The following is a 26,957-nucleotide window of genomic DNA, read 5'->3' as shown; positions in this document are numbered from 1 at the left end:
TTACAACATATATATTCCACCACCCAATTCCTCATGGGGCCTGTGCCACACAACTTTCTTTCAATATTTACTGAGCATGCTCCATGTGCCAGGCATTGTGGTAGGTTCTAGGTATACTAAGGAGCATTAATTGAATATACACTGCTTTGGTATTTTTTTAAAAATCAACTTATCAAATGGTACATAGTACCAAGACCTATACATTTTTAGCAGCTTAGCTGGCAATAGAATTTTTTATGGCTATTTCCTAAAGAGGTAAATTTCTTGAGCAACTCTGTACTTCATAGGAAAAAGCCCTGTTCTTTGCTCTAGCATAGCAATGATTTAGCTACTCTTATTTTTTATACACAGTCATATATATCTTCCTCCCAGTGTTTCCACGATGTATGGAAAATATACTAATGCTGATCATGATATTCTTTTTATTGAAAAGCAATATAAAACATGTTAGGAATGAGAGGAAGGTAATATTTTACATTATTTCTGTTATATTTTTATGCTTTATGCCAGAATTTGTTCCCATAACTATGTTTGCTTTATCTGGAACATTTCATATTACATTTCTACATTATTGAAAGTATTAGTGTTTAATTTAGGAGAGCTTAATAAACTGTTAATCTGGGAACAACGGTCTTTCCCTTTTTTGGAGCGCGCTCATTTATGTAGTGTGGAAATCTGATCCCGTTCTCTTCCAATCAGCCAACAGTTCTTTTTGTACCTCTTCAGGCAGTTCATAGAAAACTTCAGGATCAATGTCAGAAGGAAAAGCAATTTTCTCATCGGGAGACTCTTGCTCTCTATTTTCTTTAAGTCCTTCATGACGAGAGACTGTTGCCACTGGTTGCTTATGGCTGTCTGTGGTGCGGTTTTTGGACAAAAGTTGTTCACTCTGCAAATTTGGAAATGAATGGAAAACAGATACAGCAGGGTTTGTATTTGAAAAGTGGAATCTTTGAGATTCTTTAGGTCCTTGACTCATTCGTTCATCTTTTAAGCTACTGTCTAAATAATGTGAATACTCTTTTTGGCTAGACACATATGAGGAACTGCTCCCGCCTGATGTTCCTGGTTCACAGGGAGATACAGAGGAGACCTGTTTGCTTTTGGGTACATGATCTTTAGGATTTAAGGAACTATCCTGCTTTTGTTTCGTAGAAAACAAAGACAACACTCCTCTAGAAGCACGTAATGGACAACTCAAACTTCCTTTTCCTTGAACTTTTTCTCGGGATTTTCCAGAAAGGATTTCTTCTTGAATATCTACAGGAAGCTGCTTGAAGACTTCTTGGTCAATATCCTCGGGAAGTAAGGAGACGGGAAATTCATTACTGTCTTTTTCTTTAGAAGAATTTATGGGATCTGGTGGAGACTCCCCAGTTCTTGTACTTTCAATCCTTCCAGTTGGTAGAAAATCCCGATTTGTTTCCTTGTCTTTAGAAAAATCCTCCATATGACAGTCTTTCATTTTCTAGAACATAAGGATAACAGAGTAATTTAGGTGTCTGATATCTTTTAAATATTCATGCTGCTGAAGTCTAACTGTAGCTATTATGGGACCAACATGCTTCTATCCTGCTCCATAACTTCAGTCCTTCCGGCCAGTTCCAAATAACTAGAAATGATTAATCCACCACAATTAGTCACACTGCTCTGTGGACCTTTGCTCACTATTCCAGGAAGAGGGCTTCCTTCCTAGACAGCACTGAGCCAGAAGGTAGGTATGTATCTGGAGACCTGGAAAGGACCTTAACAATCATGTATTCAAACTTCCAATTGTGAGGATAACAGAATGGTGGCCTATGCAAATGATGACTCACCAATGACTCAATCTAAAACACGTATGTGCACAGATAGGATCAAGGACTGGTTTTCTAAAATTCTCTACTTTGAAGTGTAACATTTAACAGAAAGAAAAAAAATACTTCTACAGTAAAAATCCGATATCATTTATAAAATGTAACATTCTTTTATATGTACCTGAAATAAAAATTTTAAAACATCCTCCATTTTAATGTGTATAATTCTCCCTCTAGTTTTAAGCACCATAAAAAGTGTATAGATAGTCAAATATAATTCAAGAAACATTAACACAACAGTAATTTCAAAAAAGTAAGAGCAGAAGAGATTTGGGCCAGGGCACTGACTGGGCACCTATTGTGTGCCAGACATGAACAAGGTACTTGCACTTACGTTTACCCCTCTAACACTACCGTGAATTAAAGACCTTTAATCCTCATTCTACGGACTAATTTTAAAAAGTAAACATCTTTTAAAATTTCAGTTAATAAAAAGGGTCACTGAAAAAAAGTACTTTGAAGAGGGCACTAATTCAGTATTTCCGTAACACTATTCTGTTCTCACTATAGGCTTAAATGTAATCAAAAATACTACTAAAATTATATTAACAATAAAAGAAAATAACAAAAACATTTAAATTAAGAGTTAATGGTAGGCATAAATAATTTAGTAAAAGATTATTTTATAAAGCATCCCACATTTGGTAAACAAAAGTTATAGAATGGCCATCTATATAGCATTTTCTTTAATCATTTGAAATTATGACTGACCTCTGCCTCTCTATTACCATACTCTTAATTCCTACAATTATAAAGTGAGCATTCATACTCTATCAATATTGCTACCAGAATTCAATATAATTTCAAAACCAAGAAAATGTAAATACTTGAACAAAAACATTGGTGTGGGGGAACTGCTGGTAGCTTGTGTATAAATTGACAACAAGATTCGATTTCTAGTTATTTGAAAACATTTTCATATGCGCTCACCGTCATATTCCTATATACTGTTAAAAAATGTTTTAACAGTTCCAAAACAGAGTACCTCTATCAAGGTTTTCTCTTTTATCCAGTGATGCTTATGTTTTATTTTTAGACTACACTACAATATACTTAAGGCTAGTAACCAAAATATGACAGATACTACTAATATATATAAGTAAGTCATTCAAATTTCATCCCCCCAAAAATCTCTAAATTATATCAGTTAAACACAAATTTATATTTGTAATTTAACTAGACAAATCCAGTAACAGTGTACTTACAAAACTGCGCTTTCCAGCGTGTGAAGTTGTTGATAATGAAGGTGTTAAGTAATAATCCATAGTCCCTTTCTTCGCAGTATTTAGGGATTTAAGGTTGCAGAAGCACACACTTAGTAGGGTAAGATGAAATGGCACCTTCACATTCACCATATTTCGAAAAAGTTTCATAAGGATATCAACCATTGGGGTCATCACATCATAATTTCCTAAATAAAATGTGTAAGAAGACAATAAACATACTATGTCATAAATTAATGTTAAGAGCTTAATCTAATTGATATTGCCTAGATTAAGAAATTAAAATCCTAGATAGATATCATTGGGACACCGTGACATTACATACCGAACTGGGACATCTCAACATTAACACCAAATGCCAAATAAAACTTTCCAGAGGATTTGAAATGTTGAACTTTTAGTTGTGGGAGAATGTAGAGGTTGGAAAATCTCCGCATAAAATTAAAACTGAACAAAATGGTCAAAAATAATCATTTTGAAATTCTGGAATGAACCAAAGGTGAAAAAATTGAGAAGCACTGACTTATGAAAAACTGCCAGAACTCAGGTACGAAAGCGGGGACAGCGGGCTTCTCAGCTGGAGTCGTCTGATTCCCCCACTCACAGGGCAGCTGGGTAGCAGTCTCACCAGGAGGCGGCTGGCCATCAAAGCCAGCAGCTTTGCTGCCAGCAAAGACTGACCTGATTGGAGGAAGAGGGCAAGAGCCCGCAACCGGCAATGATGCCAGAAAAATGAGCAAACTGGCCAGGAAACCAATGAGATCACGTGGCTCTTGAGCTGGGACAGCAACTGTGGCTAGGGTGAGTGATGACCAGTGGCCCAGACATAACATTCAACCAGGAGATCGGAAACGAGAGAACCACAGCTGACTGAGAGCAGAGAAGGCCTAAGCACGCCACGTGTCTCTGCCTAGAATAGACAAGCATACCAGGGAGATGCAAGAGGGAGGAGTGGAAGACAAAAGCCGAGGCAGTCCTGAAAAGAGCCTACGTCTCAAAAGTGCCCTCCAACCCAAGCACATCTCCCTGTACAGATGAAAGCCTTCCAGCCTGTGGTATTTGAGCAAACTTTTGACCAACTATTTCCTAACCAAACTATGCAGACAACAGGGTAACCTCCTAGGAAGCCAAAATAAATGTTTTTAATTTCAAAAAGAACCTAAGCAGAGAAATCAGGGCAACCCATCACAGGAGAGGTAGATTATGCAGCTTAAGTCCAGACAAGTTACAAACAAAGAAAAGGAAAAAAAACACCCACAGGGGAAAAAATCCAAATTGAGAGTTTTACATTATCTAAAATGTCCAATCGTCAACAAGATATTACAATACATACAAAAAAACAGCAGTGTAATTCATACTCAGGTGGGGAGACCGGTCAATAGAAACTGACTTTAAGTATGATTTAGCAAAGACTTCAAAGTTGCTATTATTTTTCTCATGAGTTTTTTAAATTTCATTTTCAAATTTTCGGGTGCACTGGGTCTTCAGTGCTGTGCTTGGGCTTCCTCTGGTTGTGGGAAGCTACTGTCAAGTGGTGGTGTCCGGGCTTCTCACTGCTGTGGCTTCTCTTGTTGCAGAGCGCCAGCTCTAGGGCATGCAGGAGTTGGGGCGCACGGGCTTAGTGGCCTCATGACATGTGGGATCCGCTCAGACTAGGGATCGAGCCCATGTCCCCTGCAATGGCAGATGGATTCTTAACTACTGGACTATCAGTGTGCCTACATGCATACTAAGTCACTTTAGTCTTGTCCCACTCATTACCCCACGGACTGTAGCCCACCAGGCTCTTCTGTCCAAGGAATTTGCCAGGCAAGAATGCTAAAGTGGGTTTCCACACCCTCTTTCAGGTATCTTCCCAACCCAAGGATTGAATCCCTGTTTCCTGCGGCTAACACGCCTATAGGACAATATCAAGCACATGTGCAATGAGAGTCTCAGAAGGAAGAGAAAGAAAAAGGAAAGAATATTTGAAGAAACAAGAGCCCCAAACTTCCCAAATTTCATTTAAAAATTTAGTCTACAGAATCAAGAACCTCAATAAATTCCAAGTAAGATAAACACAAAAACCACTGGAGAAGCGAACGGCTACCCACTCCAGCATTCTTGCCTGGAGAATTTCATGGACAGAGAAGTCTGGCAGACTCAGTCCATGGAGTCACAAAGAGTCAGGCATGACTGAGGGACTAACACACATATAGTCAAACTGCTAAAAGAGGTAAGTGACTCGTCATATAAAGGAGAACAAGGCTACGACAATGCCTGGTAACAATTTACTGCCTCTCAACTCCAAATCACACTTACTGCCTGCTGTGATAATGGGGTAGACTCTGAAACTCTTTTTACATTAAACATAATCCTTAAGCTTTGTCAGTGGAGAGAACTGGAGGATCACTACATTAGAAAGGGGGCTTCTCTTCCTGTTCCAGTATACTGTTTTTTACTTTTTCTTGCTTCTGTAACCTGGTCTGTGCACAGTACATACATGTGGAAATATCTACTAGTGCTCTGCCACACCACATGTGAGTGGAAGGCCCAGTCCCTCAGCAACCCCAGCCCCAGTCAAGCCTGGTGACCGTGTTCCCATGGCACCACCAATGCAAACACTGCACACAGCAGGCCTGTGGCTCACCTGGAGTCCTTCCACACACCCACCTAACAGGCTTGCCCTGCCTACGCGGGTTGCTTCCTCCAGCTCTTCCTATGCAGGCACCATGCCCTCCACCTTTGTACTAGCAGAAAAATGAAGATCTCTTCAGTATGAACACCTACTGATCTCAGCTTGCCCACATCCTGGAGGACTATCAACAGAAGCCCTCCCAACACAGACGCCTGTGTACCCCAGCTCATGCGCTGCCCTGCCAGGGAGAAAACTCCCATCATCCCAAGGCTGCCCATGTGCCCACCAACCAGCTGCAGCTCCTCTGGGGGTCAGGGGGTGGTTTCTCTTGGCCCAGTAACTACGGAGCAGCTCTGGGCCAGGTAACTCAAAGGATTTCTCCACCATCCAGTGTTCTGCAACCACATCTTCTCCTGGAGGGGAGGAAGACTCTCTTTCCAAGTCTGCTCTTCCTTGGCTACTTTTCCTTAGCCCCAGGGTACCTCTTAAGGGTATCTTTGTATCTTGATAGTTATTCCCTATCATAGTTTAGTAATTTTTGAAACCTTCAGTGTTCAAATTTCTGTGTGGTTATGCTTTCTTGATTGAAACTAGTAACAGGAATCTCTCCTGATTAAACTATTTAACAGCTGCCTCTTCATCAAAAATAATGGAACACAAAGCAATGGAATACCATACTCAAAGTATGCAAAGAAACCAATCAAAAATTACATACCCAGACGAACTGTCATTCAAAAAATGCTATTTTAGAGGAAGAGGCCACAAATTTTAGTTCAGTAGAATGGTATGACAGTGTTGCTCAACTCTTCTTTTCAAATGCAAATCCTGGAACACGCTCCAGGACAGACCATAAGCAAGGCAACAAAAGAAGGCTCAATAAATATAAGAGGACTGAAATTACTCAAAGTATCTTCTCTGGTCAACATAAAGACAAATTGGAAATCAACAATAATTATATGAAACATAATTATATGAAACATAATCAAATATTTGTAAATTAAACAGCAAATTTCTAAATAAGTTTAGGGGTCAAGGAGGAAATCACAACAGATATTAGAAACTATTCTGAGCTTAATGAATAAGAAACACAACACAACTTATGGAATACAGCTAAAGAAAGCACTGCTTAAAAGGAAATGTGTAACTTTAAACCTGAATTATTAGAAAACAGGTAAATATAAAATAAATAAAGTAAGCTGCCCATCTTAAGAACCCAGGAGGAAAAGGCATATTAAACCTAAAGCAAGCAGAAAGAAGGAAATAACAAAGATCAGAGTAAAAATAAATGAAATACAAAGTAGAAAGAAAACTGAGAAATTAATGACACCAAAAGTTGAATCTTTGAAAAGATGAACAAAACTGATAAACCTTACTAGAATAACAAAGGAAAAAAAAATCATCAAAATCAAGAATGAAAGAGAGGATATCACTGTAGACCCTATAAAAATGAGAAGAATTACAAGGGAATATTAACAATTCATGATAACAATTTAGACAACCTGGATGAAATGCATACATTCTGAGAAGATACAAATTACCAAAACTGACTCAAAATGAATAGAAAATCAGAATAAACTCATAACAAGCAAAGAAATAAAATTCCTTTAAAAAAAAAATATTTCCACAAAGCCAAGGACCATGAATAGCCAAAACAACTTCATAAAAGAACAAAGCTGAAGAACTTACACCACCTAATTTCAAAATGTACAAGTATCAAGACAGGGTGGAACTGAAATAAGGATAAACATACAGATCAATGGGATAAGAAAGGCAAAAAAGAAACCCTTACATTTATTATGGTCAGTTAGTTTTTGACAAAGATGCCACGGCAATTTAATAGGGAAAGAACAGTCTGTTAACAAATCCTATGGAACAAGTGGATACTCACATGCAAAAGAATAAACTAAAACTCTAATTTTACACAACACATAAAAATTGATTCAAAGTGGATTTAAATATAAATCTTAAAAGTATAAAATTTCTGAAAAAAAAAAGCATAGGAAACATTTATAATCTTTTCATTAGGCAAAGAATTTTTAGATATGATATCAAAAGTAATATCCATAAAAGAAGAAAAAACAATGAAAGACTACTACATAGTCATGAGAATGAGTCAAGAAAATGGTAGTATAAAACATAAATGAGAATATGAAAAAAACTGAAAGCCTCTATACTGTTGCTGAATATCTACCTTGTTATACTTACTGGAAAAAAATCTGGCAGTTTCTTAAGAGTTCAACTACCATACAACCCAGAAATTCCATGCTTTGTAATCTACCTAAGATGAACAAAAGCATATATCTGCCTGATGACTTGCACCCAAATGTCCACAGCCCAGTTTTTTAGAACAGCCAAAAAATGGAAACAATCTAAATGCTCATAAAGAAATTATCTCATGCCATATAGTTAATTATCATAGTTTGGTGTTTTCTTTGGAGTTGGGAAGCATTCTCAACAGGGCATTTACTTTTATTATCTATTGAAACAAGAAAAGTTTTCTAATGAAAATTTCTTGTAGAAAAAAAGTACTTAATAGCTCACTAACTCCATGTGAGGATTACCCATTTTTGGATCATTTTTCTAACTCAAAGTTTGTTTTTTTAAGAGTTCAACCTGCCAATTAAATGATCAGAATGCCAATTAAATGATCCATTACCTGCTCCTAACTTCTGAATTATGTGGGATGGAATTGGGCACTGACGACTCTCACGGTTGTAGTGCTTCTCAGATGAATACCGACGGATTATTAACCTTATTGTATGTGGCTTCCTTCCATCTTGGCAGACTCTAAAAATAAAGAGAAACAGGAAACAAGGAATTAGAAAAAGTTGGTGTTTTTTTTTTTGGATTATCGACTATACCTCATTTATTTAAAGGTGCCAGACTGAGTAACTGTAACAATTATAAATATAGTTGATAATCAGGCAGTAGGCAATAAAGGTCCCTGAATAGCTCAAGTAAATTTCATAAAGTCTTCATAATAAAATTCTTGAAATTTTAAATGTAAGGCTCTCAGGCCTCACACAGAATTGAGTGCTATCAGGAAAAAAGCAGAAATAAGATACAACTGTAACAAGCCATTTTATTATCCAAATCCAAATCATAACTAAAAGTAACATGTTAAAATCAGCAGGAAATTTAAGAAACTGAGAATCATTTACTGACAGAAGCAAATATATGAAAAATGACAAAATTTTTACACATTAAAAAGACTACAAAGAGAAAACAAATATTTAATGAAATTATTTGTCAAAAAGCACTTCTCAAATATATCCAAGGGAGTCAGTAATATCATCATTATATGGCATATTAGAACAATAACGTGAAGGGTCAATTACATATTTAGGAAAGGAAACACTCGTCCACGAATCTTAAAAAGTGATCCACCAAATGATCTTGGTTTTGTTGTTGAAAACAAAAGTTTTAATGCCATGGAAAATTTGCTTAAAAAGTAGAAAATCTAATCACTAACAGAAAATAAATGTCATCAAAGAATAACATTTACCTTTCTATATGTATGCCAATGCACTAAAAGATCACAAACATGAAATACAAATAGTATTAAGCATAATCAAATTGATTCTGAATTAGAATATTTAGATTTTTGTAGTAAGCATTTTTTTCCTTATTGCTTAATCACAAAACTTCTTGACTGCTGTTTTATTAAGATAATAAAATATCTCAACTGGTTCCTATAAACATGTTACTAGTTTAAACATCTTCCAGTTAAACTTGTTCTGTTAAGTTAATATGCAATTCAAAGAGTATAATTTGGCTCCTGTAACTAATTAAGACATACAAAAAAGGGGTTAAACTCTAAGGAATCTTAAGGCCAGTGCCTGGAGAAAGGATTAAACAATGTATGATTTTATACCTCTTACATATCTGTCGTATTAATAATCATATGCTCAAGAACAGTCACGCATACTCAGATACTTTTTTTTGCCAGCTAGATGGCATTATATACCTCAGTCACTGAAATAAGAAGCCACTGTATAGAAGAGGGCATGCTAAGCAAAGATAAGGAGATACGGTTAATAGTGTTTCATAGGTTTAGGGCATCTAGACTCATTTCTGGGTTGATTCTTCAAATAAGGGAACCTATAAAATGTATAATTCTTGTGGTTTCCCTTTGTCTAGAACTGTTTCCAGTGGCTTGGCATTTCATAATAGTCTTGTTTAGCTGAAGCAAAGCAGATGACCCAGTTTCACCAGCATTCTCAAAGGCTCGGCCTGAGTCATATCCCTGAAGCTGCGTCATACAGTCAGCCAGCTTCGTGCAGCAAATGATGAGTTGCATGGCCTTGCTCAAGACACGAGAACTGCAATGCATGTGGCAGCAAAGTTGAAGGACATTTCACTTTATCCGTTTTCTGAGAGTTAGTCATCCAAAAACGATTTTTTTTAGTCACAGAGGCCATCCTAATATCATTACGGAAGCACACTTACCCAAAGCTGTTAGACCCCTAACATCCCATTTTGAGAAATCAAAGAAATGGGAGGAAAGGAAGTAACACTCTCCTATGGAGTATTGAGAAATTGATATATGACGGCAAAGGAGCATCAGAAAACAAAATGTCTTTTAGTTTATGCTATGCTATTTGTATACTCATAATTCCAATTAACACTCTTCATGTATTTAAAGGCCAGTAACCCTGAGCATACACACAGTCACCCTCACTGCTCACACAGAGTCCCATTAAGTTATTCCTTCGTCTGACTCTATAGTCTGAGGCACAGGAGATAAAAGGGTTCTTCTGCTTTCTCCATCAATTTGCTATCCTCAATCATCACAAATTTGTAAGTGTAGCGATTCCAGAGATACCCACAAAACTCCCTTAGGTATGATCAGCAGCTTAAGAGCCACAGTAAACCACAATGTTACTAATATTAAGACCAGTGGAAGTAGATGAATTACATTTAGTTAAGGACATGTGTCACTATCTTTGTAATACTTTATAATGTGGAGAGGTTCAGAGATAGATGATCTTTACATGTTTAGTCTCCAGTTAATCTGCAAATTCCAAGAAAGAACATCAAGTATACACTATACATAGTATATATAGTAAATATATAGTATTTCCATGTACTATACACAGAATCTGTAAGATGATATGGTAAAACGGAAAAATCACCTGTTCAAAAGACTAGCAAGTAGTTCTTCAATCTTAGTTTTAGCTTCAACTTCTGATGAACATTTTTTAAATGAATCTTCCTCACTAAAGGACTACCAAAGAAGCACAAATAAGTATTAATATAAACCCAAATAAGCATATCCAATTATCAGTGTATATGTCAAATAAATAATCAACACTTTCTTTACCTCTTATGCTTGATTTGAGCCATTTAGCTCACTTTTATACTAAATCTTTTATATGCAAGTTGTACTCCACTAGAAAGTGCATTGGAAATCAAGAAAATTACAAAGCTCTAGTACCAATGCCAAGCTTTAATGTGTAATTACAGTGAGGCTCTTAATTTCCTAGGACTTGAATCTCAGTTTAATCTTGGGCAAGTTACTTACCCTTTGTAAAATACAGTATCTTCATCTTAAAAAAAATTATGGGAGGAAAAGGGAGTAAGGGAGGGAGGAAAAAGTATGAACAAACGTTAATACTACCTACATGAAAGGTTTATGATGACTATGGGATAATATATATATATTATTATCTCACAGGAAAAAAAAAATCACTGTTACCTGGGTGATTATAAACTTTCTCCACTTCCTAAATCATTAGACTACTCTGAAAACAATATTTTTACAAATTATTTTGCCTCCTATATACAATACAGGCTATTAAAATTAAGCAATAGTCAAAGTGGCTAACTTGAGATTTAAATACTAATTCTTAGATTCAATTTAAGAATATTTATTAATTTAATATAATAGCCTTCTCACAGGAAAACGATCACGTACTAACCTAATAAGCAAATTGGAACGGTAAGAATACAGTAGTAAAACTGGAAATCTTTATCTCAAATAATGTGACCACCAGTACTCCATTAAAATAAGTAACATCGTCACATACCTGAGGTGGTCCTGAGGGAGTCACAGGAGAGTCATCCTCTCCAAAACTGAGCTTCTGGATACGCTGAGCAACTGAAATTCCTAATTCCTTTTCTAATACCTTGGATGGAAAGGTCTGAAGATCACGCACACTACTGATGCCCAGTGCTTCCAGACGTTTGGTCGTTTTATAGCCAATACCTAAAGCGAAAAGAGGCGCATGTAGTGTTACAGTAGCTTTGCTCTTTAAAATTAGCTAGTTAAAATATTGTAAACATATCAACCACATCTTTTGATACCATAATTTTGGATACCATTGGTATTTTTGTTGAGATCAAACTTAAAATTTAATGCCACAGAAATGAATTTTAATACACATATTACTGATAGTCTATAAAAATGTAAGCATTTGATCTTCAGAAATACAAATTTGCCCAATGATATGAATAGGTCATTGAACCCCTCAAGAAAATCAGTTTCCTCACCTTTAAAATAAAAACTGGACTTAGCTGCTTTCGAAGGTCCTTTGTGGCCCTAATATTTTATATACAATCCCAAAATAGAGTTAGTGAAAGACCAATTCCATTCTCTAGATGGAGGTACAGTATTAAAGTATGAACCAGGTACTAAAAATAAAGGACCATATGTTTCCAGGTTATAACTTTCATGATCATATTCAAACAATATAAAAGCAGGGAAAATTAGAAAAGTACTTTCATATATATAAATTCCTAATATAGATCCTCTCCAGAAAACGTCAGGTTTTTGGGGGGGCTTTTGGTTTTCACCAAGAGCCAAGTACACTTCCCTGATGGCTCCCGCAGTGCAGGAGTGACGGGTTCAATCCCTGGGTTGGGAAGATCTCTTGGAAAAGGGCATAGCAACCCACTCCAGTGTCCTTGCCTGGAGAATCCCAGGGACAGAGGAGCCTGGTGGGACTCCACGGGGTTGCAAAGAGTTGGACCTGACTGAGCAACTAACACACACAAGAGCCAAGTACACAGACTCTACAAGAATTAATTATGCATAACTGTAATATTTAAACTTAAAAGAAATATAGTAAAACCAATATATGTTTTTCAAATATATTTGTCTTACCAGGCATTTCCTTTATGTGGTTCAAACTATGAATGAGCTCTTGAGAACTTTCAGGTAGTAAGACTGTTTGTTGATTTGGTTTAAAGACGCCAGAAACTAATTTTGCCAATAATTTATTAGATGCCACTCCAGCACAGCCAGTGAGACCCAGCTGTTGGTACATGGCTTCCCGCATCTCGGCCACAATCTGAGATCCAACAAGGAGTCTGATGTGCAACGTGTCACGTGGGTTTACAGCTATAGAAAACAGCCGATGTTGTTAAAAGTCATCGTCAAAACGTTATTTGTTTTTTAACAAATGAGTTTTTAAAAGATAAAGGGCTTAATCTATATCCAATCCTACCCCTCAACACCACCACACTGCTGCACACTTAACTAATCTCTTTTGGCTCTTCACAGCAATTCTGTAAAATAACTATCACAAGTGAATTCCAAGGGCCTGTGATAGCAAATACATACTGAGAGTGCTGAATGATTAACAGATTACAAAAATTGATCTCTCATAAAAAATTCCTACTGGCACTACCAGAACTTTTACTCATGTTTACCGGGAAGTAAGCATAAAAGTAAAAATGTTACATTAATGATATAGCTAACATTTCAGATTCAAAGATTTGAATTTAAAGTTTTCACACTAGTGGTATGTGCTACTAAAAACAATTTTGGATTTGTATACAGTTTAAGACATCTTTTATTAAAAGTAGAGGGAAACTGCCATATAGAAACAAACTTCCTTAGACGTGAAAATGACACTAGAGTTATATCCTGATCCTCAGGAGTATTTATGTCTGAAGTGCCATGATGTCTACAACTTGCTTTCAAATGCTCAATGATCTATCAGCAGATCAATAAACAGTAAGATAAAGCAAATGTGTAAAATGATACAAAAGGAGTATCTACAAGGAAGGGCATAATGACTGTTCTCACTGCACTGTTCCATCAACTTCTCTGTAGGTTAAAAAAAAAGTAACAAAATCTTATGCGAAAGAGAAAAGAATCATGAAGAATTAGACTTTGTAGGCCATAAAACCTAGGTCTCTATAATATGTTCTAACTAGTGGACTCCAAGTTTGCTGTAAAAATTATACAGAAACACACCTGGAACCTTCTTGTTACCCAAGACCTTGTAAGTGACAAAAGAGCACAAGTGCAAAGGACACGTGAAAGCTTCGTATTTGCTTATAAAAGAGAACTGAAGCTCCACCTCTTTTCTTCTTTAATATCAGACAGGTGGAGAATGACTGGAGATTGATCACATCAGCTCTCGAAAAGGGGGGTAAGAGGAAGCACAGGCGGGCTGAGACCCAGGAGCAAGTAGGTCAGGACAAATTATACAGGAACACAGGAGCTTGCCTTCTACGTGGTAGGGTCTAGAAGTCACCAGCAGTCACTAGATGTTTGACAGCCCAAGGAGATATTCAGTGGAGCTGACTACAGCTTATTTTCAAACACAATACTGCCCTGGGAATATCATCAGTCATTGGCACTTTAATTGTGAAGGAGATGAATTTGAACTGATTAAATATGAGCATGCAAAGGACGGTAGGTAGGCCAGGATAAACTCCCACAAGGGCTAACGTGGGAGGCTCTTGGTGCCCTGGGAGAATAGAAGCGAACAAGCAAAGAGGCAACAATGGCAAATTTAGTCTACCTAGAATTTTGCTTAAGATGGTTTTAGGAAAACCAAAAATTACTCCAAGAAGCCAACTCCTGTAACTTAAGGATGGCCTAAAAGAGGTATGACACTTAAAAATGGTTTACACAGGACTGTGTCAGAGAAATGAAAAGCGCACAAAGCACTGAGCTGTAGGCCATCAAAATACCTTTTTCTGCCTGTTTAATATGGAATAACAATATCTAATTTTAATCACCTTAGATGGCTGAACTATGGCAACAAAAGCCATAAAACTTTCGAAAGACACAGTCAACTCACGGAACTGACTGAACATTGAGAAATGCAGGTACTTTAATTTACTAAATAGAGTGCATAAGAACCCACTTACGTTGATTATTGTATACATGACCCGACACAGTCAGTGCTGAGAGCTCATCACTTTGAAGCTGCTCGAGTCTCTTCTCAACCATTTCTGTTAGATCCACAAAATTTTCATCAAACCCAAGTCTCTCAACAACTGGACTAAATTCTTCCAACAACTCTAAATTAAAATAATATTGGAGCACAGATGTAACTGAAGTTATAACTAGAATAGATTTAACTCTTTTATGCTTAAAAAATAACAAAATAAAGGTTGTACGTATATTCACAATTACACAATATCTTGAATAAAGTCAGTTAACTGGGATTTTTTTTTCTGTGCCATATTCTGCACAAAAGCAGTATTTTCCAATAAAATAAGTCCAAAAATAACATTCCCTGGGCAGATACTCATAGCAATATATTTAGCACAATCTCCTATACCAATAATTTATCTGTAGTACATTAAATGTCAATGAAAATAGTTAATTATGATCTTGAAGCAGTAGGTCATAAAGTCTGCTTAGAAAAGTAAAGTAATAATATACTCAAGCTATATTTTTCACTAGAATTTTAAAAAGGCAAAACAAAATAAAACTTAAATTTCCAATGAATACTAAGTCAAAAAGAAAAGTTACTTAATACAAAATATACCACAATGCAATATTTTGACTAGTCACCCTCCAACTCATCCCATAAGGACAGAGATGGATCGTGACTCACATGTATGTCCAGCCTCTAGCGCAATGCCAGTCCTTATGTCAAATGTTTCCTAAATTGAACTGAACCAAGATTTGAAATAAGTTCAAAAAGACTATCAGGTCTCATTTTTAGGATTAAAACTTAACTTTGAAACCATTAAGAAGAATTTTCACTTCCCTCTGAATCATCTACTGATACCAGCTGGGTGGCAGAAAACAACTTATTAGTCACTTATTATACAAAAGGCTTATGTTCTTAAAGTCCTATAATATGAAAGCTCTGTTTTATTAGTGCTAACACTGATAACAGCAGGGTAAAACAGTTAATAAAGAAACAGTATGATCTAGTGACCATCAAAAATCACTTCCAACCTACTGAGAGAAAACCGAGGGAAAAACTGACAATGTGTCTGCCCATATAAAAGAATTCTTTTGAATTTCCCTCACCAATTTCTGCCTTTTTTCTCCCAAAAGTATATATCTGATGCCTAGCAGTAACAAGTAAAAAATAAAAGCTTATCAAAACAATACTACAATAAGAAAAATAAAGGACAAATTTTAACTACCAAGCAGAAAAGCAAGTTAAATACAGAATCATGTACAAAGCTGGTAACTGCTGAACATGGATTGATTATATTATTTCTATTACCAGGTCACAGGAATAAATCACTTATCCATTTGTGAAGTTAATCTTTTTTGCTGTCAATATGTCAATTTCATAAACAAGATGCATTTATTAAACCTTATGATTACACAAGGCCAAAGAAAGGAGTTTGTAATTAGAGAAAAAAAATGGAATACTGTAGAATAAAGGTATGAAGTAAATAAGGTTATATGTCATACATAGGTCTGAGATAAATTCAGTATAGGACTATTAGGCTACATTCCTATTTCAACTCTAAAAATATCATGAAAAAAATCAACAAAATAACTTTTTATCAATGTATAAATCATGCTTAGAATATTTCTTGTTATTATATTAGTGCATTTTTAATTCTTTCAAGATACTAATTTATAAATTAAGAATCAGTGTAAAAACTGAGATTTATGCATTGATTTTCTAGTATACTTTTCACTGTGAAGAGCTGCAGTGGTACAGAAATCATTTAGACCAATGAGTCTGACATTATAAAGCAAAAAAGACAAAACATGTATATAAATGATCAAAAGTACACCAAAAAAAATGCTCAAACTTCTCATAGAGAAATGCAAATCAAAACAATGATTTACTATTTTTTTCGACTATCAGGCAAAATCTTTATGAATATCTAATACTCTCATACATACTAGCAACGTGCTAGGAAAACCTGAAGTACACCACATAGCAGTATTCAAACTTCCTAACGCAAATTATCTTCGATCAAGCAGTTACCCTTTAGGAACTTAGGTTATCTTCACGAAACCTAAGGATATCTTCACCAAAGTATATGAAAATTTCTATATGAAAATGTCTACTGAAGCACATATTGATATTTTTTAGGAGCAAAAAGTTGGTAAGAGCCTAATAACCCCTCACTATAAGAGTAACTTGGAGAAGGAAATGGCAACCCACTCCAGTGTTCTTGCCTGGACAATCCCAGGGACGGGGGAGCCTGGTGGGCTGCCATCTCTGGGGTTGCACAGAGTTGGACACGACTGAAGCGACTTAGCAGCAGCAGCAGCATAAGAGAAACTACATAATTTATCATCCAAAATGAGATATCTTTTGAATTAAAGGAGATGCAATTAATGATTACATACGGACAACAGGTGTAAAATGAGACATACTGTCTTCAAATCAGTAAAGGAATGGTTAAATAAGTTTGGGACAAAATAGAATATTGTGCAGGCATTAAAAAGAATGAGAAAGAGCTATATGGATGATGTGAAAGATCACCAAAAACAAAGATGTACAACTGTATGTATTACATCATCTCTTCTATGTACATAAAAAATTATTCTCTGAATATTCAGATATATACATACAATTGTGCACAGATACACAAGTGGTATTTTGGGAGCACAGTCTTGTCTTTTTTGCTTGGCTATCCCTTCTTCCCTCATCCCCCTGTTTCAGCACCACCCTGCCCCTCCAGGGAGAAGGAAATGGCAACCCACTCCAGTGTTCTTGCCTGGAGAATCCCAGGGATGGGGGAGCCTGGTGGGCTGCCATCTATGGGGTCGCACAGTCGGACACGACTGAAGTGACTTAGCTTAGCTGCCCCTCCAGAAGTTACCCAGTAATACCTAGTACAAACCCTCTCTTCTTTCTCTTCCTAAGCGTACATAGACACATACACATATGTGGGGGAAGGTGTTTGGGTCACTGTTTTACACATATGGAAAAACCTGATACAGGTTTTTGCATCTTGCTTTTTACCCACTCAACAAGGCATACCTCTATGAATCAAATGAAATGATACCAATGAGCTATTTTTAATGGCCATGTAATATTCCATTATAGAGAAGTCTTAAATTCATTTAGCCATTTTCATCCTGATGAACATGTTTTCATTCCATATTTTTAGCATTTATGAATCATGCTATGAGACATTTTTGTACATATGTGTTATCATTTTACTTCTATTTGATAAATCCCTAGCAGTTATATTTTTGGGTTAAAGAACACAGTATGTATCTTTAATTTCAAAAGATGCTTCTAGATTGCTTTTTTTAAGACTGTAATTCTTTGTTTCTACTTTTTCTCACATTCTTATTTTTAGGAATGAATTTAAGCATTCCATTTTCACATTGTCAAGTTTGCTTTTTGTCAACTGCCTATTCATATCCTTTGTCCATTTTGCTTAAGCTTGTTTCCTCTTATTAATTTGTAAGAGCTCTGGGATAGTATATTTAACCCTTTCAGCTGAAAACTGCTACAAATAACAAAAGAACAAATAAAAAATACTAGCAAACAAGTAAAAAGCTGATTCTTACACACTTTAAAATGATATCTATTTGCCATATTCCAGTACACGTATGGTTTCATTCTTCCTATAATTTACTAAAACAGCAAGATTCAAATCCAAACCTTAGTAAGGGGGAGTTTATCCACACTGAAATATCTAAATATTTCATATTAGAAATATTTAGAAATATTTCAAATACATAAAAATCTAAAAAAAAAATCTAATATACTCATTGTCTTTGCTAACAGTTCCTAACAAATTGTTTTTTAATTATGTTAAACATTACAGAGGTCTCTCTCAACTACCATTAGTACATTAGAGTACAGCATATTTCTTCATAGTTCATTCAAGCTTGCATTTAAATTTAAGTATCTGGTTTTCTTTGGTTTATCTTCTTCCATTTTCTCACTTTAAATTTTTTTACATTTTCTCATATTTATATAAACATGACCCATGACTGAGTTCAATTCCTTCCAACTATACGTTTCTTTCACCATTTACTCATGACATATTAAGTCATTCTCATATAATTTTTTTTTAAATGAGAAAGCCCCCAAATAAGAAAACTGACTTATGCACTTTACACTTACTGAACAATCATGTAGCTAACAGGCATCCTATATAAAATTTAATGCTGAAAGTATATTGCCCAAAATCTGTACCTGTAACCTTGTATGACATCTCTCTGTAGCGAGTCAGGTCTTCTCCATTAACTAATACTAGCTGTGGACACTTTTCTTTTGCATCTCTGACACTCATAAGTTTCTTAACTCCAAGTTTCCTAGCTTCATAGTTGCAGGTAACCACCAAATACTTCTGCTGAACCCCTATAAAAAACAAACATTTTATGAGAAAATTGAAAATTAAAATTTACTTATTCCATATTATAATTGTAAGTTATAATACAATGTTTTGATAAGAATAAAAAGCTCTATCTCAGTTAAAAAATATAGCCTCCATCCATCAAAGGTCTATGAAGTACATTTTAACAATCAGGGGCTTCCCTGGTGGCTCAGATAGCATAGAATCTGCCTGCAATGTGGGAGACCCAGGTTCAAACTCTGGGTTGGGAAGATAATCTGGAGAAAAGAATGGCTACCCACTCCAGTATTCTTGCCTGGAGAATTCCATGGACAGAGAAGCCTAGCGGGCTAAAGTCCATGCAGTTACAAAGAGACAGATATGACTGAGCAAATAATACTTTCACTTTTACCACAAATCAACAATTCTATGAAGTCTTCAGCAAAAAGATACAAATAAAGTCCTTCCAGGATTTTTTTCAAACAATAAAAAAACAAATTATATTGAATTAACTCTATGTAACTTTATATATAACTCTAGGTCATGTTTGGATGTGAGAGTTGGACTGTGAAGAAAGCTGAGCGTTGAAGAATTGATGCTTTTGAACTGTGGTATTGGAGAAGACTCTTGAGAGTCCCTTGGACTGCAAGGAGATCCAACCAGTCCATTCTAAAGGAGATCGGCCCTGGGATTTCTTTGGAAGGAATGATGCTAAAGCTGAAACTCCAGTACTTTGGCCACCTCATGAGAAGAGTTGACTCGTTGGAAAAGACTCTGATGCTGGGAGGGATTGGGGGCAAGAGGAGAAGGGGATGACGGGGGATGAGATGGCTGGATGGCATCACTGACTCGATGGATGTGAGTCTGAGTGAACTCCAGGAGTTGGTGATGGACAGGGAGGCCTGGCGTGCTGTGATTCATGGGGTCGCAAAGAGTTGTACACGACTGAGCGACTGAACTGAACTGAGGCCATGTTTTACCAAAAGTAAGGTGGATGAAAGTAACTGACTATAATTAACTACTAGAAAATCTAACTTGTCTTCTGAATAACTTCCCAATTAATATAAAGCTATGTTCTATTACAAGTGCCAACCTCCTGCTGCTGCTGCTATGTCGCTTCAGTTGTGTCCGACTCTGTGCGACCCCATAGACAGCAGCCCACGAGGCTTCCCCATCCCTGGGATTCTCCAGGCAAGAACACTGGAGTGGGTTGCCATTTCCTTCTCCAATGCATGAAAGTGAAAAGTGAAAGTGAAGTCGCTCAGTCGTGTCCGACTCTTAGCGACCCCATGGACTGCAGCCTACTAGGCTCCTCCATCCATGGGATTTTCCAGGCAAGAGTACTGGAGTACTTGCCATTGCCTTCTCCAAGTGCCAACCTACAAAGTTATTAGTAATCTCCCCTAGTAAATGTTCTAATGACTGAACTTTTCTTCACAGTAACCTACAGAAAAGATTAGACAGTGAAGTGGCATTATGAACCCCCTCCTTATCAAAAAGATTAAATTATGATCATCTACACACTGCTTAAAATTTCTAATTTACCAGTGACTTATAATTGCTAAAACTGTTTGCTTTTTTCCTAAAATTCTCATATTATAAACAGGCAAAGAAACATTTCACTTATTTTTGATATGTCAGATGATGCCCCAAAACAGAATCACGGGGTCAAAAGTAATAAATCATGATTCATCAGTAAACTATATTAAAAAATCAGATTAGTCACTTCCTTAACTAAAAAATCAGTCTTTTAAGGCAGGATTATACGGACTCACCATTGTGTCACCAGCCCAAGTTAAGTAGTCATATATTTGCTAATGGTGGCTCAGCAGTGAAGAATCCACCTCCAATGCAGGAGACTGGCGCTCGATCCCTGGGCTGGGAAGATCTCCTGAAAAAGGCAACCTACTCCAGTCTTCTTGCCTGTTGAATCCCATGGACAGAGGAGCCTGGCAGGCTACAGTCCATGAGGTCACAAAAGAGTCGGATATGACTTATCGACTAAACAAATTAAAATGCAATAATGAATAATTACCAGGAAATAAGGAATATTATGCTGACGGTTTCTAGGAGAAAACAACATAGGCTTTCATTTGTATTAGCAAATATTGTCGTTGTTGTTGTTTAGTCATTAAGTCCTGTCCACCTCTTTTAGGACCCTGTGGCCTATAGCCCACCAGATTTCTCTGTCCGTGGGATTTCCCAGGCAAGAATATTGGGAGTGGTAGCCATTTCCTTCTCCAGGGATCTTCCAGACCCAGGGATCAAACCCACTTCTCCCACATTGGCAGGCAGTGGATTCTTTACCACTGAGCCAACAGGGAAGCTGGCATCTTACTTACTTACACAACATCTTACAATGCTACTAATTAGAAATGCATAATGAAGAAAATTCAGGTTCCCTAATCCTAACTCCTTGACATCTTTAGGAAATTTTAAAGACCCTAGACCTTAGAAAGCCAAAATGTACTCATCAGTCATCCTGTTCCTTAGTAAACTAAGCTGAGCTGAATTGGGCTTTATCAAAACCAAAGTAGACACCAGGGGGTAGCAGCAAGTGACCAAAACTGCTGTTTATGCTTTTCAGTTTAGTTCAGTTCAGTTGCTCAGTCGTGTCCGACTCTTTTCGACCCCACGAATCGCAGCACGCCAGGCCTCCCTGTCCATCACCAACTCCCGGAGTTCACCCAAACTCATGTGCATTGAGTCAGTGATGCCATCCAGCCATCTCATCCTCTGTCGTCCCCTCTCCTCCTGCCCCCAATCCCTCCCAGCATGCTTTTACTCAAAGATAAATCCTTACTACATGCATAAAATTTTAGAAATTTACTTTTCTAATGTAAAAATAAAATATTAAAATAAGCCAACACAATACTAACTCCCCAATGTAAAATGTCTTTGCCTTTTATTTTAAAACATACTTATGTTTTCATGAAAAGCTTGTACTATGCATGCCTTAATATTTTGGGTTGTTCAAAATCCAATTATTTTGTCACACAAAATCCAAATATTTTGTTACACAATTCAATAGTTAATTTCAAAAGTGGGAGAATAGTTGAAAATGCCTATTAAAATTTTTTAAAGGTTATTCTTGAGATAAAATGGCTGTAAAATTTCAAACATTGAGAAAAAGACTAGAAGTTTATTGTGGTCTTCCTATTTGATTAATTATACTACTTCTCTCACATTTGCCATTTAGAAAATGAGGCTCATAAAGTTTACATCCAGTAGTGAAATAAAGATTACTGTCTATGAAGCATCACAGAACTGCTTCCAACATTAATATGATTAATAAATCAGAATAAATAATAACAAATCATATCATACAATGAAAATAGTATCAAAGTCCAGAATTACCTAAAGGTTTGTCCTTTAGTTCTGGATTGGAGATCATTTCTACTTGTGCGTAAAAGCAATCCAGATCCACGTGTACTATGACTCTACATGAAGAACTTCCTGCTGGTTCCAGCTCATCATGTACTGTGGCACAATAAGCAACCAAGTGAAAAAAACACATTCAGCTTGTTTATCGTCTCTGAGCAACTGCCACTCCCTTAAAACATGGCAACCAAGAAAGAATATAGAGTGATTTTTAAGTTTTTTTTCCTGGATTTATTACATGTGTCAAAGAATCTAAAACTTACAAGGATATGAGAGAAACTCCACCCACAAGAGAGTCCTCAGTCCTGTTTACTAGTTCTTTGTGTATTGCATTTTTCTCAGGATAGTAATAAATTTTAAGGGAAAAAAACCTTTTATCAATAACGGAAGATGCAAGAGTTAATCCTAGGACTTTCAAGTTTATAGGAAAATTTACAGTAAGTTGGAAAGGGCTGAAAAGTTTATAAACACAAATCTTCCAACCAACTTAAAAATTATCCTTCCCTGGTGGCTCCTTGTAAGATTTAACCTGCCAATGCAGGAGACTGAAGTGACTTAGCAGCAGCAGCAGGAGACATGGATCAAACCCCGGGTGGGAAAGATCCCCTGGAGGAGTAAATGGCAACCCACTCCAGTATTCTTGACTGGAGAATTCCATGGACAGAGGAGCCCGGTGGGCTACAGTCCATTCCATGCAGTCATAAAAGAGTCAGACGTGACTTAGCGACTAAACAACAAAAAATTATTCTAAGTGGCGTGTCCTTAAAAAAATAACCTGAAACACAAAACAGAAGACAGAATCTCTGGGTCCCAGTGGACTATATTTAGCTCCCATGAGATCAGGATTATTTGGTTCAATGCTGAATAGCCGATACCTAGACTACCAACAAATACTTGCTAAATTTAAATATTTGCTATTTAAATATTTAAATACTTGCTAAATGAGTAAATATTTCCTGAATTTTAAAAAGTAGTTCACATCTTGGTGGAGGGGGCAGAGGGATAAGACAGATTTCAGCTATTAACAGCAGTTAAAAACGTGGCAGGCTAAAATGCCATGTGGTATCCTGGTTTGGAGTTTGGAACAGAAACAAATTAAATGGAAAAAAAAATCAATCCTCGTAAAATCTGAATAAAGCTTGTCCTTCCGTTAAGAGTATTAATTACTATGCCAACCTTACTTTAACAAATGTATCACGGTGACGTAAGACATTAAAGTCGGTAAAAGTTATTTGTGCATCTCTCTGTAAACCTAAAAGTATTTAAAAATTTTAAACCTTTTTAAAAACGAAGGGCGGGGAGGCTGGGAAGGAGAGAGCCTTGGCCCCAAACCACGGGGGCTGGGCCCCGAGGCTGGAAGCGGGTCAGCAGAGGCGGCCACTTGCAGACCCGGCCGGGTTCGGTTCCGAGCCGGGCGGTCCCTTCCGCTGAGGCCGGGCCGCAACCTCTGCCAAGTGGGCGACAAGGTTCCCGCTTCCGCAACCCTGAGACACCCGAGGCCCCTTCCGCTTTCGCGGGGCTGTTTGAAGGGAGACGAGCGCAGCCTCCATTACCCCACTGGACGCGCCTGACCTTCCCCTTCTGGGCCAAGCCGCCCCTCTCGGGGACCTTGGCCTCAGAACACCAGGCGGCGATGGGCCGCTCTCTCGGCGGAGCCGGGAAGACGGCGGGACGCGGGCGGGAAGGGGACGGTCGCTCTCCAACGGCGGCAGCCGCCGCCGCCGCCCGGGGCGCCCGCCCTCGTCGCCCCGCCCCGCCTGCTCATTTACACCAAGGGAGGTCGTCGAGCTCGTCAGGCTCCAGCGCCCCGGGCCAGCCGCCGGGCGCCCCCGCCTCCGCCCGCTCCATGGCCCGAGTCTCGTCCGCTTCCTCGTCGCCGCCGCCTGCCTCCTCAGGCTCCACCCCCCGCTTCTCCATTCCCCCCCGGCGACCGCCCACCGAAAGACAGCTTCCGGCCGCGGCTGCCCGCGCTCCGCGGGAACAGCGGGGCTCGCACCTGCGCAGTGTGCGCTTAGCCGCGGGCTACCGGGACGGCAATGGCACCCCACTCCAGTACTCTTGCCTGGAAAATCCCATGGATGGAGGGTCCTAGTAGGCTGCAGTTCATGGGGTCGCTAAGAGTCAGACACGACTGAGCGACTTCACTTCCACTTTTCACTTTCATGCATTGGAGAAGGAAATGGCAACCTACTCCAGGGTTCTTGCCTGGAGAATCCCAGGGACGGGGGAGCCTGGTGGGCTGCCGTCTATGAGGTCGCACAGAGTCGGACACGACTAAAGTGACTTAGCAGCAGCAGCCCGGACGGCCACCGGGGCTGCAAATCCTCCTGACCGGCGTCTGGGACTTCTCTCCTGCGTAGCCTTGAAGGAGGATTTACCATCCCGAACAGCTCTTTTTTTTTTTTTCCCCCTTTTGGTCTTCGGAGTTACTTTCTTATCACAAGTTTTAAATGTTTATTTTTATGTCGAAGGCAGCTTGTTCTCCCGGTCAACTGTTAGAAATGCTAACCTGGAGATGCTGAAATTTTATGGTGATGGGGGTGGGGGAATAGATGGAAATTTTGGTGAGAGCCAGGCGACCTTGTAAACTAATATGATTGTGTTAGTTGCTCAATCGTGTACGGCTCTGCGCAATCCCATGGACTGTAGCCCACCAGGCTCCTCTGTCCATGGGATTCTCCGGGCAAGAATACTGGAGTGGGTTGCCATTTCCTTCTCCAACTAACATGATTAGCTAGTATGTTAATATTTGCGTTTTGTTGTTTGACTCAAAGATACTGTGACACTGCTGTATTTAAAGTGGAAAACTTAACAAGGACCTACAGTATAACACAGGGAACTCTGCTCACTGTTAAGTGGCAGCCTGGATGGGAGGCGAGTTTGGGGGAGAATTCGTGTATAGGTGTGGCTGAGTTGCTTCACTGTTCACCTGAAACTGTTGCAACATTGGTAATTGTCTATGTGCCTGTGTGCTAAGTCCCTTCAGCCAGCTGACTCTTTGCCGCCCTATGAACTGTAGCTGGCCAGGCTCCTCTGTCCATGTGATCCTCCAGGCAAGAATACTGGAGTTGGTTTGCCAGTTCCTTCTCCAGGGGATCTTCCCAACCCAGGGATCAAACCCACATCTCTTAGGTCTTGTGCATGGGCAGGCAGGTTCTGTACCACTCAGTTCAGTTCAGTTTGGTCAGTCGAGTCCCACTCTTTTTGCCACCCCATGGACTGCAGCACGCCAGGCTTCCCTGTCCTTCACCACTCCCAGAGCTTGCTCAAACTCATGTCCATAGAGTCAGTGATGCCATCCAACCATCTCATCTTCTGTCGTCCCCGTCTCCTCCTACCTTCCGTGTTTCCCAGCATCAGGGTCTTTTCCAGTGAGTCAGCTCTTCCCATCAGGTGGCCATAGTATTGGAGTGTTAGCTTCAGCATCAGTCCTTCCAATGAATATTCAGGATTGATATCCCTTAGGATTGACTGGTTTGATCTCCTTGAAGTCAAAGGAACTCTCAAGAGTCTTCTCCAACACCATGGTTAAAAAACATCAATTAATCAGCGCTCAGCTTTTATTAAAAAAACTAAGATCATGGCATCTGGTCCTATCACTTCATGGCAGATAGATGCGGAAACAGTGGAAACAGTGACAGACTTTATTTTGGGGGGCTCCAAAATTACTGCAGATGGTGACTGCAGGTATGACATTAAAAGACGCTTGCTCCTTGGAAGAAAAATTATGACCCACCTAGACAGCATATTCAAAAGCAGAGACATTACTTTGCCAACAAACGTCCATCTAGTCAAAGCTATGGTTTTTCCAGTAGTCATGTATGGATGTGAGAGTTGGACTATAAAGAAAGCTGAGCACCGAAGAACTGATGCTTTTAAACTGTGGTGTTGGAGAAGACTCTTGAGAGTCCCTTGGACTGCAAGGAGATCCAACCAGTCCACCCTAAAGGAAATCAGTCCTGAATATTCATTGGAAGGACTGATGCTGAAGCTGAAACTCCAATACTTTGGCCACCTGACTAGAAGAACTGACTCATTTGAAAAGACCCTGATGCTGGGAAAGATGGAAGGCAGGAGGAAAAGTGGATGACAGAGGATGAGATGGTTGGATGGCATCACCGACTCAATGGACATGAGTTTGAGTGAACTCCAGGAGTTGGTGATGGACAGGGAGGCCTGGCGTGCTGCAACCTGTGGGGTCACAAAGATTCAGACACAACTGAGCAACTCAACTGACTGAATTGCCAGCTTTTTGTAGTCCATCTCTCACATCCATACATGACTAGTGGAAAAACCATAGGTTTGACTAGAAAAACCATAGCTTTTGACCACTATCACCACGTTGGAAGCCCTAAATGGCTATACTGTGGTACAAAATAAAATGTTTAAAAAAATACCGTTAGTTTGTAT

At 38.4% G+C, this 26,957-nt stretch overlaps 1 protein-coding gene across 5 annotated transcripts; it reads right to left on the bottom strand.

The window, feature by feature from the left end:
• Nucleotides 1-404: 404 nt before the first annotated feature.
• On the bottom strand, nucleotides 405-24,464 carry POLI (DNA polymerase iota). 5 transcript variants are annotated; one of them, XM_024984262.2, is made up of 11 exons: nucleotides 23,825-24,193; nucleotides 22,524-22,646; nucleotides 20,942-21,057; nucleotides 19,028-19,192; nucleotides 14,805-14,957; nucleotides 12,802-13,038; nucleotides 11,726-11,904; nucleotides 10,832-10,923; nucleotides 8,353-8,483; nucleotides 3,062-3,267; nucleotides 405-1,468 (listed from the first exon to the last, which is right to left on the bottom strand). In XM_024984262.2, the coding sequence occupies exons 4-11, from the start codon at nucleotides 19,122-19,124 to the stop codon at nucleotides 659-661; spliced, it is 1,905 nt and encodes a 634-aa protein (XP_024840030.1). In that variant the 5' UTR covers nucleotides 19,125-19,192; nucleotides 20,942-21,057; nucleotides 22,524-22,646; nucleotides 23,825-24,193; the 3' UTR covers nucleotides 405-658.
• Between the last annotated feature and the right edge of the window lie 2,493 nt (nucleotides 24,465-26,957).

This window comes from Bos taurus, chromosome 24, assembly GCF_002263795.3.
Source record: "Bos taurus isolate L1 Dominette 01449 registration number 42190680 breed Hereford chromosome 24, ARS-UCD2.0, whole genome shotgun sequence".
Lineage (NCBI taxonomy): Eukaryota > Metazoa > Chordata > Mammalia > Artiodactyla > Bovidae > Bos > Bos taurus.
The sequence above is the reverse complement of the archived record's forward strand: the minus strand, read 5'-3'. Positions and strand labels throughout refer to the sequence as shown.

Coding starts and splice junctions, on each gene's coding strand:
- POLI (XM_024984260.2), bottom strand. CDS start 22,560: ATGATCTCCAATCCAGAACTAAAGGACAAACCTTTAG. Junction 14,958..19,027: donor GATGTCATACAAGGTTACAG/GTACAGATTTTG, acceptor ATTTTAATTTAG/AGTTGTTGGAAGAATTTAGT. Junction 1,469..3,061: donor ACGCTGGAAAGCGCAGTTTT/GTAAGTACACTG, acceptor CTTATGTTCTAG/AAAATGAAAGACTGTCATAT.